General features: G+C 37.7%; 2 protein-coding genes and 1 pseudogene across 2 annotated transcripts; 1 reads left to right on the forward strand and 2 right to left on the reverse strand.

Annotated features, from left to right (window-relative positions):
* Positions 1-4,260: 4,260 nt before the first annotated feature.
* Positions 4,261-5,450, reverse strand: LOC100787761 (small nuclear ribonucleoprotein Sm D2-like; annotated as a pseudogene).
* On the forward strand, positions 5,395-9,081 carry LOC102664703 (protein MAIN-LIKE 1-like). The gene is made up of 7 exons (XM_041007233.1): positions 5,395-5,459; positions 5,574-5,666; positions 5,977-6,144; positions 7,492-7,858; positions 7,972-8,342; positions 8,490-8,613; positions 8,695-9,081. Exons 1-7 carry the CDS (start codon positions 5,395-5,397, stop codon positions 9,079-9,081), a joined length of 1,575 nt encoding a protein of 524 aa, XP_040863167.1.
* Positions 9,082-9,296: 215 nt separating this feature from the next.
* Positions 9,297-13,165, reverse strand: LOC121173163 (uncharacterized). The gene is made up of 6 exons (XM_041007234.1): positions 13,072-13,165; positions 11,132-11,939; positions 9,927-10,896; positions 9,661-9,852; positions 9,476-9,568; positions 9,297-9,302 (listed from the first exon to the last, which is right to left on the reverse strand). Exons 1-6 carry the CDS (start codon positions 13,163-13,165, stop codon positions 9,297-9,299), a joined length of 2,163 nt encoding a protein of 720 aa, XP_040863168.1.
* Between the last annotated feature and the right edge of the window lie 602 nt (positions 13,166-13,767).

A 13,767-nucleotide genomic window follows, 5' to 3' on the forward strand; every position in this document is an offset into this window, starting at 1 on the left:
TTTCTGCTCTTATTCTTCAATCTGTATTCCAATCGAATACCACTTTATCGCAGTAGCCTGTCTGCATCTAAATCTTTAACTCCAACATACACTTTATAAAACCTGCAAACTTAACCACCAGTATCACCATCAAGATTTGATCCAAAATATTATATGAGCATTTACGGTTGTAAAAATACTATTGAACTTTGCTATTTCTTAAGTTTATACCTATTTGGTTTTGTCATTGCATGATAGCCTGATTAATTTTATTCTGTTATTGTCATTGTCCACATATTTTCACATACTTGGTTTTAATATTTGCTCTCTATCTCACTGCAGATTCAATATCCAGTTAACACAAAACCATTAATCTTGCAGTTCACAACAACATTCCACAATGATACGATTATCTTATATACCCACTCTTTTTGTCTTTTTTGTTCTTTCATTGCCATAATTTGATTTTCTTTTTCTGATTATGATTTTTTGCAGGACACCATAGAAGTGCCTTCTTTTTACCACCAATAATGGGCACCAGAATACCCTCAATTTGTCCGCTTCGGATATGATGGAACAATATACCTGATCAGACTAAGACAACATCGGCAGAAAGTCTACTTTGCCGAAGGACTAAACCAGTTCAAAAAAAATTTAGCAATTTTTGAATCTGTCACCATTAAATTCTTGGCATGCGATAACAAATCCACTTTTGACCTTCATTTCATCCCCTCACTAGAGCACCAGAGCTGTGGAAGACCATGACTCATCTCAAGAGAGCATATTTGGACACTTGAAATTACATAGTCAATGCTTGTTGCACCGGAACCGCTGGTAACCATCAAAACCTGTTCCAAGTTCCTTATACAAATTACTGCTTATATATGATGCTAATTTTCCTGCCCTCTAGAGACTTCCAAATTGTGCCATCACACATCTTAATACCTGTGGTCAACGCATGACCATCCTTAGAAGATTTGGACCTCCATTACAGTGGAATGTTGTGGTCCTTGACATTGGAATCGACTAGAGATATGTTGTACAACCATGGTATTAATTCCTCATGGATAGTGATTTCTCCCACGACAATGAGGTCTCTTTCTATTACTGGAGCAGAGATAAAATATGAGAAATTTTCATCCGCCGCAAGAAAAATTGGGATTATTAAATTCAGTTTATGTACTTTAACTTCTGTATCTTTTTCACTTTCCTGAACAATTTGCTAATTTGACTTTGAACACTAAATATATTATCAATATTGAATCTATTGTTATTTGCACATTGGCTTTTATTTATGTTGGCTTTACAAAACAAATAAATATACATGCAAAAAACTTTGCTAATGACCCGTGCATACGCACGGGTTACTGCCCAGTTATAATATAAACCTTATGTATAAATGTTTAAAAAGTTGATGGGGAATATAACTATAGCTTTCTTTTCATTCATTGGCCCCAACTCAATGGTTCCAATTTTGTTATATCTGCCATGTAATTAATAATATTAGGATTTCTGGCCCATCACGAATGAATATATCATCATTAATATGTCAATCTGCCCAATAAATATTCCATTGACAACATTAACGAATAAATCATCAACATGAAAAGCTTCACAAACTTAGTCATATTCTACTAAATTCTCAAGCTGATCAACATCACAAGCTTTAATTCTCAAAACACACTGCCTACACAAAAATTACTCATGTTTCACTAAATACATATTTGAAGGCTGAATACAAAATTATTACCAAATTTTAACACATTAAATCTTCTTTCATTAACATACCAATTCAACAATTCCACAATTACAATCTGCAGATTACAAAAAACCAAAAACCATTTACCAAATTACATTCCCTGCTACATTATCAAATTACAGTCCTCTACTACATAATAAACACACTAAGAAGCAAACACAGACCCAAGAAACAACCAATACAATCCCTATAATTTTTTCCTTCATCTTCATGTCATTGATCCTGCTTTGCAAATCCTTTTCCCTCAACTTCAATTCATCAACCTTCTTCATCAAGGCTACAATGATCTTCTTCTAACGAATGTTGCCAGCTGGATCGTGTCACTCAAAATAATTACACTCTTTCCTACCTGTATCCTACATGCCCAAAATAACAAAAAAGAATCAACAATTAACCCATAACAATCCCTGCGAAATTAATATTCCTTACCTTGTATAGACCACAACCATAAAAACACCTCCCTGGATTATCCTCGGTCCACGACGTCACTAGTGGAGCCTCTACGTTACAATGACACAACACACGACTTCAGGGCTCGGAGGTGTACGATGAGGAACTCCTTTCCATGGTGCTGTTTACGGAGGACAGTAACACCTTAACCCCTTAACCACCATGACTATGCAGTCACGCCGCCGACTACCAGTAAATTCAGAGATAACTCTTCAATCATAGCTTGTGAGATCTCCGTCACTGTAATTGCAGCCACAGGCTAATATTAAAAATACAAATAGTCATCATGTGCAACTCTAAATTAATGACAACATAACAACAATTACCACATCAAACATGTCAAATTACATGAATGACCAAAGGTTTCAAAGGATTGCAAAAGGCTATTCATAACCTTATCACTTATTCCACTTCTTGCACTTGTTCAGCTTGTTCCATGAACATGTCAAGTCAACAAGGTTAATAATCCCAATCATCCCATATTGATATAAACATGATGCAACTAACTTAATCTTCCTTTTCCTACAAAAGTCTCCATCCAAATCCCCCATTTCCCACAATCCACACCTTGCAAACTAAGACATATATTGCAAAACTACTGCCGATACAAAGGGCATGCATGCTCAAAACTACAACACATAACATAACAACACACAAGAACATTGAGGCAAACCATTTTGCAAAACGAACATCAATCAAAACAGCAATATAACAACCAAACAATAACTAACAGGGATAACTGAACCAAAGTACAACCATAAAAAAAACCGACAAAAGTGGAAAGACCTTCACCACAACGGGACCTGCAAAAAGAAAACTACAATACATTAAGGCATACCCTTCTTGATTTTGCTGACGTGGTAGGAGGAAAGGGTGAATGTTAGTTGTGAATCTGCCCCCGAAGCTCCCCCAACCTCGACTTTCTTTCGTCCTCTGTTTCAATCCTGCTCAACAAACACAACGCTCTTCTTCGATCGTTTTACAGCGAGGAAGAAAATGATCTACTCAATCGTGCTTAACAAAGACACACCTCTGCTTCAATCGCTAAATCAACACCTCTGCTAGGGTAAGCTTTCACGAAAGGGGAAAGGGGAGGGTTCCTGTTACAACCTTCAACAGATCCCAACCATTTAATTTTTTAATATTTAAATCCGACGGACGCAATTCATTCTTTGCTTTTTTCGAAGGGTTCCTATTACAACCGGTTACCCAAAATAGATCCCAACCATTTAATTTTTTAATATTTAAATCTGACAAACACGATTCATTCTTTGCTTTTTTTGAAACTTGTGTTGGGTGCGAAAGGAGTTTCCTTTTCGCACCCTAGTCGCCGTCTATCATTAAGGGAGTAAAACTTGGGTCTCTCTTTCAAGTTGCAAGGAAGAAAGATGAAAGATCTAAGTTGGAAAAAACATAAACATGCAGCAAACAAGACATGCAAACTAAATGATAAAGAACAAATTTAAGTCCCTCTAACACAGTCCATGGACCATCTTGACCACACCTGTTCACTTCTCATTTGGATTCTTCTTATATCTTTAGATAGTTTTTTACTCACTAAAAAATTAAACACAACTGTCAGAGAAAAACCCCAAAAAAATGGAGCACGATCTCTAAGATTTAGTGAAAACTGACCATCACGACAATGGAAGGTTCATTGATTGTGTCTTTTGCAAGAAAAAAAAACAGATACTAGTTTCTATATGTGCCAAATACAACTATAAGCAACATAACTCCATATTCTGCTTCCCTTCAATACTATATTTTAGAACAAAAAAATTCAATGGAAAAGAACCAGTGTTAGTAGTAACAACAAAGGAATGGTATAATTGAGTTCCACACTTTCTACTAGCTATCAAGAATAAAATATTGAATAATAATTAACAAATAAGGTTAGTAGACTTCTGTAAGAAATTAAAAATCTTAAAGCATTAGAGGCGATGCGATGCTATTGATTGATGAAAAAGAAAAACCCTTACGGTGAAAATTTAGTTTCTCACCGTGAGAGACCTATCCCATGCTAGAAGCTGGCTTAAACTATTCCACACAAGCATTAGATGTACACGTCAATAGGTACATAAAATATCTGGATACCCATTTAATAGTTCAAGGACGTCTTCATCAAGATACCAACATCCTTCGCCAATGTCTAAACTCTAAACAGATAAATTTTTAAGGCAACAATGTCTACATATTCGTTTACCAAGAATTCAAGATACAATGAAATGGCAAATTTACTTGTAGAAGTTGATAAGAGAATCTCATTTGGGGTTCCTAAGAACAATGGTGACAGAATCTCCACGGAGAAACATTTTGCTGATGAATCTATCCTTGTTGACTGGCTAGGCGTTTTTCTTTCCTTTACCAGTCTTTGGCACCTGATTGTACACACAAATCGATCTTTAATCGCTTAGCAGACGTAACAAGTGCACAAGGAAAGTAATAAGTAAATCAGTACCATACCTCAGTCCATATCTCCCTGACATTTTCAAGAACCATGTTGCAGTTCCTGTCAAAAGCCCTTACACGACCCAGAAGCTTTTTGTTGTTCTGACAATTTATCAGTACCTGCATAAGTAAATAAAATGTTGAGTAAACCTCTGGGCTTGCCTCGAGACCATCAAATAGTATAAAAATGAACATACCTGAGTATTATTTTTAACACTCATCATGAGTACAAATAGCGGTTCGGTGTTGAACTCCTCTTCCTCATTCTTACCCGCAGTCAGTAAAATGAAGTATGTTAGCTTGGCAAAGCATTGTAAGCAAATCTCTAATATTAAAAATTAAACAAATAATTCCCGCACAAAAGACACATTATTAGCATAAGCTAATAAAATCCCTTTGCCTAGCTAGTGGTTACATATGAGCATTGACAAAAACAAAAATTGGGCTAAATTATGCAAAACAAAGATTCAATTTGCACAATAGCTTATTAGTTAAAATCCTAGAGAAAGCATTGCAAATATATAGGGAACAAGCAAAACAATTTTACAGTGTAACGATCGTAGCCAAACTTGCATATTGAATATGATTAAAAGAACTTACATCTTCCTCCATTGGCCGGCTTCAGAGGACAAAAGTAGGGAAACAAAAAAAAAAGTACTTTAGGGAAGGAAAAAATAGTGAAAATTTAATAATAATAGCAATAGAATTCAAAAGGTGAAGTGTTACAGAATCAATACCTCATTTTTTGCTTCAGGTGGATGAGAGGAGAAAGGATCCTAGGGTTAAAATGTGAAGCTGAGACTGAGAGTGAGAGGGGCTCAAGGTACACTTTTAAGAGTATGTATGTACACAGTTGGGTCGGGTATCGACGAATACCAAAATTAAGAACCGAACCCGATCATGTAGAACCGAATAATCCGTTTTATAAACCCAACAGGTCCGTTAACAAGAATCGGGAAAATCTACAAGACAGAAGGCTGTTGCTAGGTGCACCTAGCAAAATTGCTGGTGCACCCAACATTTCAATGAAGTACCCAAAATACCCTCCATTTTAAAAATAAAAGTAACGTAATTAAAAAAAAGCTTGTTCTTCCGCGATAGCTTTCTTCTTCCCTTTGCTTCCGTGCTTATTTCTTCCCTGTGCACCCAACAATCTCCATTTGTGCTTCTTCTTCCCCGATATTGGCCTTCTTCCTTTGCGCCCTCATTTCCTTCCTCTGCGCCCTCATGTCCTCCATTGAAGTTGACATCCTCCATTGAAGTTGTTGTTCGTGTCTTCCGCCATCAAGGTTAGTCTTCTAACCTCCTCGTAACTGTTTGAATGGCGTAAATGGCTGTAGGAACCTTAGGATAGACAACATTAGTGACCTGTGGTGCTGGAGGTTGAAGATGAAGGTTCTTCCGCGAGAAGAACCTTCTTCCATGCGTAGGAAAGGGGCTTCTGGGGAAGAAGTGTGGAAGGTTCTTCTGCGGATTCCTGCGGAAGAAGCTTCTGTAGGATCTTCCACGTGATCCAACGGAAGAAGGTTCTGCAGGATCTTCCGTGTGATCCAGCAGAAGAACGTTGTCTTCCGCGGACCTGCGGAAGATCCTGCAGAACCTTCTTCCGCAGGCTACATTTTGTTGTCGCGGAAGAACCTGCGGAAGCTTCTTCCGCAGGGTACATTTTCTTCTCGCAGAAGATCCTGCAGAAGTTCTTCCGCGGATCATGTTTTGCTGTGTATTTTGTTTATTTTTTGCTTTTTTTTAGATTATACCTGAATTTGTTCATATTATTAGGTAGTTTGTGCTATTTAGTTGCTATTAAAAATTGTGTTTGTATGTAAAATGAAATTATATTTGGTGTGATTTATATATGCATTAGGATGTCTAAATTGAATTGTTAGGATGTCTAAATTGAAATTATATTTGGTGTGATTTATATATGCATTAGGAAGTAACTATGTGATTTTAGCATAATAATAGCCATCATTTTAAATAAAATATAGTTGAATTATTATTTTTTTATCATAAATATTTCACATAATAATAGTCTGAAAATTTTCTTAATTTTTAATTTTAATTAATTCATAAATAAAGATAATTATAACTTCATAAATAAGTTATCGATAAAATGTAACAATCTAACCATTTTGATGAGACTCATTTAAGCACCTAATTCATTTAAGCACCTAAGCAGAGTTACTTCATTGAAGAGATTAAGAGCTTATGAAATACTTATACATGCATGAAAGAATAAAAATAAATGATGTGTACAAAGGGAGCTCCATTTAAGCATCAAAAGAAAATACGATAGAGTTACTTCATCGGCAAGAGGAATTGAAGACCATCATGGATATGGCCAATTGCAACATCATGGTTGGTCTTTTTGAGACGAAACAAGGAGAGAACAATATTTGAGGAAATGACATTTTTCATATTAGTTGACGATGTTTTATTCATTTATTTATTTAGGATATGAGTAGAAATACGATAGATCCTTGCTTGGGGCTATACAAATATTTTCATATTAAGTTTGTGAGATCTTAGACTATTCAAAACATCTTTTAAATCTAATAAGTTAACCTAGTTATAATAATAATAATAATAATAATAATAATAATAATAATAATAATAATAATAATAATAATAATAATATTATTATTATTATTATTATTATTATTATTATTATTGTTATACTATTTTGTACTTTGAAACAACATAAACTAAATTGTATTAGTCGTGAAAACATGTGTTTGAAAACTTAATTTGAACAAATTAGTAAGAAACATACAAAACATGTGTTTGAACAAATTTGTAATGACAAAGCTTTGTTACCAATTATTTGAATATTTAATTTGACCGATCATGGTTAGAACACGAGGTTTAGGTCGTGCGTTAGGAGCTGGTAGAGGTAGAGGCATTAGTGAGGATGCGCATGAGGCTAATGTTCCTCGGCGTCACAGGCCTATTGCTTCAGCACGTAGGCAACGGGTTCATCTGCATGAGGACGTCACTGAGAGACATGAGGATGTGCCTCAGTTGCATGAGGATGTTCCTCATGTGTTTGATGCCACCCCTGAGATGACAGGCGCCGCCGATGCTGTTCAGACAAAGGGAGTGGCTACTGATGGGAGCTTGGGGTCACTTGCTACAGATGAGGGATTCCCCGGTGGACCACGCGACCCATCGATTTTGACCGATTTTGCTGAGCATGTCACACACAACATCTGGAGTGGACAGGTACGTAATTTTTAATGTTGACTAATTACATAAAAATTATTTGTAGTTGGATTGTTTTTTATATACACGTTATTATAAATTGTTATTCAATTTAGGAATGACCCGATCTGAAGTTGGTCTCCCATGGTAGAAAAGTAGATAAAATTGGGAGACCAGCGCCTAAGATCGAAGGGTTGATAGCTGGCACCGGATTGAGTCCACTGATCAGGTGTTCTGTTATCACCACTGATCCTGGACTCATATCTGCTTTCGTCGAGAGGTGGCATCGCGAGACTAGCACGTTCCACCTGCCAGTAGGCAAGTTGACGATCACATTGGATGATGTGGCATCACTCCTACACCTTCCTATCACTGGCGCGCTGCATATGTTCGAGCCGCTTGTCACTTCAGACGCCATTGGTCTACTGACGGAGCTTCTTGAGGTCAATCATGAGGAGGCTACATTTGAGACCCGACAGGCTGGTGGGCCTCATGTCCGGTTGGGGTGACTTCGAGACTTGTATCAGAGCCAGTGCAGGGCCAGACGATGGGTTATAGCAGCCCGCACGTATCTGCTCCACTTGGTGGGTTGTACTCTTTTCGCCAACAAGAGTTCAACCCATGTACATGTCGTGCACCTGGAGGCTTTCAGGGACCTGGCCCAGGCAGGGGGATTCGCCTGGGGAGCGGCTGCATTAATCCACATGTACGACCATCTGAATGACGCGTCGCAGGCCTCTACACGGCAGTTGGGCGGTTATATTACACTTCTCCAGGTACATATTATCACTGATAATTTAAATTGAAGTAGCATTGAATCTCTTTTTTTTGTATTGATGTTGACTATGTGTTTGTAGTGCTGGATATACGAGCACTTTCCTACAGTGCATACATCCTTCGTTCATGATGCTTATTATGAGGGGAGCCCACGGGCCTGCAGGTGGCTTACGGGTAAGGCTCATATGACGGGGATCAAGGGAGCCCCGTATCAGAGACGTTTGGATGCCCTAAGTGTGACTGACGTGTGCTGGATGCCCTATGGTGAGCATTGGGGAGTCAGGGCCTTTGACTTGATATCGTCGTACACCGGCCAGCTCAGATGGGGTCAGATTGTGGTGTACGTTCGACCTGAGCGGGTTCTTCGGCAGTTTGGCTACCTTCAAACGGTCCCTCCGCCGCCGATTTGTGATTCTTTGACGGGTGATGATATAGATGACTGGTGGCTGCATTTTTCAGACTTTTAGAAACATGCCTAAGTACCCCTGTTCGGGCTTTTTTTAAAATTATGTGGGAGCCGCTTGAGACTGTCCAGGGACGCTATTTGGCATGTTTGCACGTCAAGGAACCCAAAAAAAATAAAAGCAGCGCCCCGTTCCATCGAATCGCACCTCAAACGGAGGCACCAAAAATAAAAAAAGTTGGTTTTCGGCCTATTAGAAACATATAACTAGCATTCAGTTCAACACTAATATAACAATTTGACACAGTAACACTTGTTCACGGAACAATTGATTAATTACATGAACATAAATCCAATGTACATATACATTCATAAATATTACAAGTTCAGTGTCCGCTTAGGTCTACATGCATTGTATTAATTGTCATTAGGCTTAAGTATTGTTGCATTCTACCTACATATGCAGTTGGCCATTGTTTTGCCTCCGGATATGCATTGCTTGACCACAACAACGCCATAGGTGGTAAGGGACAACGATCTTTCAGAAAAACCTGTTGTAAGTGAAATTACAATAATAAGTTAAACAAACAAACCAACACATTCAATAATTGAAATTATTTGAGTAAACAAATTTTCAATGGACCTGAACAAAATGACTGCCATACACATGACCGACGCATATTATGCGGTGCGCAGCAGAATCGGCCGGTGTTTGACTTCTAAGAGGAAAAAATGTGAAGCTCTGTTGTCGTGACAATGATACAAGGATTACATTATATCTTGACGCAATTACATATCCCATATCCGTTATATCCATCCATTTGTCCATACTAACCTAAATCACATAACAAATACACGTGTCAGTCATGTAAACATTACTTATGTAAATAAAAAGCATAAAACACATACCTTGGATAACCCATCCACGTGTAGGGACAACCTCAGCTGTTCATATCTCTCTGTGCCACCAAAGATCTTTATGTAGTCTTGCGACCATTTGCCAAGTTCTTTAATCAATTCATTACGCATCATGGCCCAACACTCTTCTCCCATACCTAATAAAGCGGAAACTGACCCATATCCACAATTACCATCCGCTTTCACATCAACAACATCCTCAATGAAACCATGCATAAATGGCAGAAATTGATCCGACATGGGGATCATCCTTGCTGGCTTCGGTGGTGCAAAAGATGATGCACTGGGTCTGACTGAGGTGTTGCTATTTTGAACCGAATGATAAGCATCAACATACTCCCAATAAGATGGATCACGCTTTGTCGATCTTTCGCTTCTTTTCATTACCTTTTTCGGGGCACCTTTCATCTTAACCTTTGTTGGAGGAGGGCACATAGAGGTCTCATCGGAAAACGCAAATTCTCGGAGTTTACTCTTGAAAGTAACTTTCCCGCAAACATCAAGTTCCTCGAATCTTTTATGTATTCTATCAATCTCTTCCTTGATGCTCACTTCGGTCTCACATAGCCCCTGGTCTGAAAAATTAAGTCTCCTCCAGTACATATGGACTGCATCCAGTGGGATGCTGCCACCCTCATACCTTTGTAGCTTGCATGCACAAGGAAGACCTAGCGTGGTTCTCAAGACACACCCACAAGAAGACACATTGTCTTTCAAATAACGTACGCGCTCAAACTCAACTAAAATTTCATTTAAAGCGTACCTTGATACCATTCCCAGAAGCCTCTTGTATAAGGTTTTCTTAAAAACATGACCAACGACATGCGTACTTGTTTCGAATGATGCTCTAATTTCAGTGTGCTGCAGCGTCATCATGTTGTTCATTGCATCCCAAACACTACAGAGGTCTCCAACGCTATTCTGTAATATCCTCTTCAAAGACCAATGAGAAGATTCAACCCTACATTTAAAATACACAACAGAGAAGACAAATTAATAACAATAATGTTCCAAACAATCATTAAAAGAAACTTGACTAATATAATAAAACATTTAAATACCTATTTGTTGTTGTGTTGCCTAGGTGCATCACCTTATTCGTCCAGGCCAAGATAAATTTCTCCTTGTGTGGGACAATCCATGTCTCACATACGTAGTCAATGAACATTGGCCACAGGGAACACGCTACTTGAAACCTTTGAAGGTGCTTAGGGAACTCCTGTTCCGAAGGACAATCTACCAGGTTACCCCAACTATCCATTACGTAGTCCCAAGCATTCTTTTGACCAACAAGCGATTTACACTTTGGCTTCACATTCTTGTCTATGTGAAACATGCACAACAAATTCTTACACTCCGGAAACACAACTTTCATAGCATTCATCAGGGCTAGGTCTCTGTCTGTGACAATAACAAAAGGAAGGCGATCGTTTCTTAAAAAAAGGCCTCGAAACCGTTCCAATGCCCATACAAGATTGTTCACGCGCTCACCCTTTAGATATGCAAACCCAGCAGAGAAAGTCATCCCGGTTGGTGTCACCCCCACAATGTCAAGTAATGGGAGCTTGTACCTATTTGTTTTGTAGGTACTGTCTATAAAAAAAACAAGATGACATGCGTTACATAACTTAACTGCATCTGGGTGACACCAAAACAAATCACACACCACATCTTCATCCTTCAATCTATGCCAATGAATGTATTGGTCATGTTCAAGGAGCCTCATTAGGTGTTGCATTTCACTGTCATCTCCTCTGATTGAAGAATGGTATGCACTTCTTGCATTGTAGATTTTTTTGATTGTGGTGCAACTGCTGCTGTTGTGCTCCTTCAACGTTAGCAGGGTGTTTCTTGTTTTCACATTCGACTTTGTCATATCAACAATGATATTCTTCTCATCATCTGTCAATCTCCCAGCATATGGATGTCCAACTAAGGTCTTCGCCAATTCATGGTTGTGAATCCCACATATCAGCTTCACCGCCCAACCTTCACCTCCATGCACTGGTTTTCCATGAATCTTAAATGGACAACCACATTTTCAAGTACCTGTGTCTCTTCTAACAAATTCTTTCTTCCTACCCTTGTACTTACTACTCCTTTCACACCCAATTAACACAAATGAAGTTCTTCCTCTGCTGCCAGTATATGTATCAGACCTCATAATTACTGGAACAAAACCATTTTCATGGGCAACCGTTCATGCCCACTTCAAAACATCTTCTCGGGTTTCAAAGACCTAGGACACAACCACGACATATTAATTTTTACACAAATCATACATTAGACCAAACAATTAAAACTGATCGACATGATTACCTGAGAAGTATTAAAAGCATCTAAACAATCAACATGTGCTTCATTCACACCACAATCTTCTTCATTTTGAAAATCCATATCAACTTCTTCGGACATCGCACTGTAATATGCCCATTGATCTTCGTCCATCTTAATTCAAAGTATAACTATCACCTGATTCAACATTCAACTAAATAATTTGAACAATACAGCAACCCAAAAAAATTTACAAACTATGAATATCAAACTAATTCAACATTTGACAACCTCACACAAATATTTAATCTACATATACATAACCAAATTCAACTTTTAATTACATAATTCCAAAATTATAACCTACAAAGCTCATTTAACCAAAAAATACCTCAACCTAGGCAAAAAAAATCAACAATTCAACCAACAAATATATTTTTATGTTTCACATAAATTACAAATAGAATTAACCAAAATAGCATTCAAACTAATCTTAAAACAAAAAAATCATAAAACGAATTACTCCACAGAAGAAGCATTCTTCCGCAGTTGTAATGTCAACTGCGGAAGACAGGTTCTTCCGTGGAGACTCATGAAAGACGTCTTCTGTGAGACTCCATGGAAGAAGCAATCTTCCGCTGTTGACATTACAACTGTGGAAGACTGCTTCTTCCGTGGAATCTCACGGAAGACGTCTTCCGCGAGACTCCATGGAACAAGTTTTTTTCTTCCGCTGTTGTAATGTCTTCCCCGGAAGAAATTTTTTTGCGTCGAAACTAAAACGCTTACACCATTCTACTACCAAAAATAAACAATCAACCACACAAAAGCAGCTACGTACCTTAGTTGACAAATATCACACCAAAGCAGAGCACAAGCACAACCAGCACTGACAAAAATCGCACAACACAAGCACCAGAACGGAGAAAATGCACCAGAATGGAGAAAACGCGCATCGGAATGGAGGAAACGCAGGAGAGAGAAAGCAAAAAGGAAGAATGAAAAAAAAACAGATTTTTATAAATGGAAAACGTACAGGGGCATTTTTGGGTTTTTAAAAAATTGTTGGGTGCACCAGCAATGTTGCTGGGTGCCCCTAGCAATTCCCAAGACAGAATCGGGAAAATCTCTTTGCCTAGCTAGTGGTTACATATGAGCATGGGCCTCAACCTCACAACCTAATTTGGGTTTGTGTTTGTTAGTCGTCATTTATTTATTCACGTGGTACGTCGTTTTGTTTTTTTTGGAAAAAAGTAATAAGTTGCTTATCCTACTCACCAACAATCTTATTTTACATATATATAATAGTATATAATAACTAAACTTGACAGTAGTAGCCATGCAATAGACGAGTAAATTTAGAGAATATTTTTTTTTATTTTATATAAAATTATATTATTAATTTTTAGAATATTAAAAAAATTATTTTAATAAAAAATAATTAAATGTGATTAATTTTCAATATAACTATAAAATTATTTTTGATAATATTGTTCTCCTGAAATCAAAGAAACTTCTATAAACAAATAAAACTACATAACAAAACACAAACAAAGCT

Source organism: Glycine max, chromosome 12, assembly GCF_000004515.6.
Source record: "Glycine max cultivar Williams 82 chromosome 12, Glycine_max_v4.0, whole genome shotgun sequence".
Taxonomy (NCBI): Eukaryota; Viridiplantae; Streptophyta; class Magnoliopsida; order Fabales; family Fabaceae; genus Glycine; species Glycine max.

Coding starts and splice junctions, on each gene's coding strand:
- LOC102664703 (XM_041007233.1), top strand. CDS start 5,395: ATGAGAGGAGAAAGGATCCTAGGGTTAAAATGTGAAGCTGAGACTGAG. Junction 5,667..5,976: donor GCACCCAACATTTCAATGAA/GTACCCAAAATA, acceptor AAATGGCTGTAG/GAACCTTAGGATAGACAACA. Junction 8,343..8,489: donor GGGCCTCATGTCCGGTTGGG/GTGACTTCGAGA, acceptor GGAGGCTTTCAG/GGACCTGGCCCAGGCAGGGG.
- LOC121173163 (XM_041007234.1), bottom strand. CDS start 13,165: ATGCGCGTTTTCTCCATTCTGGTGCATTTTCTCCGTTCTGGTGCTTGT. Junction 10,897..11,131: donor TTCCCTAAGCACCTTCAAAG/GTTTCAAGTAGC, acceptor TTTTAAATGTAG/GGTTGAATCTTCTCATTGGT. Junction 9,569..9,660: donor ATGGCAGTCATTTTGTTCAG/GTCCATTGAAAA, acceptor CACTTACAACAG/GTTTTTCTGAAAGATCGTTG.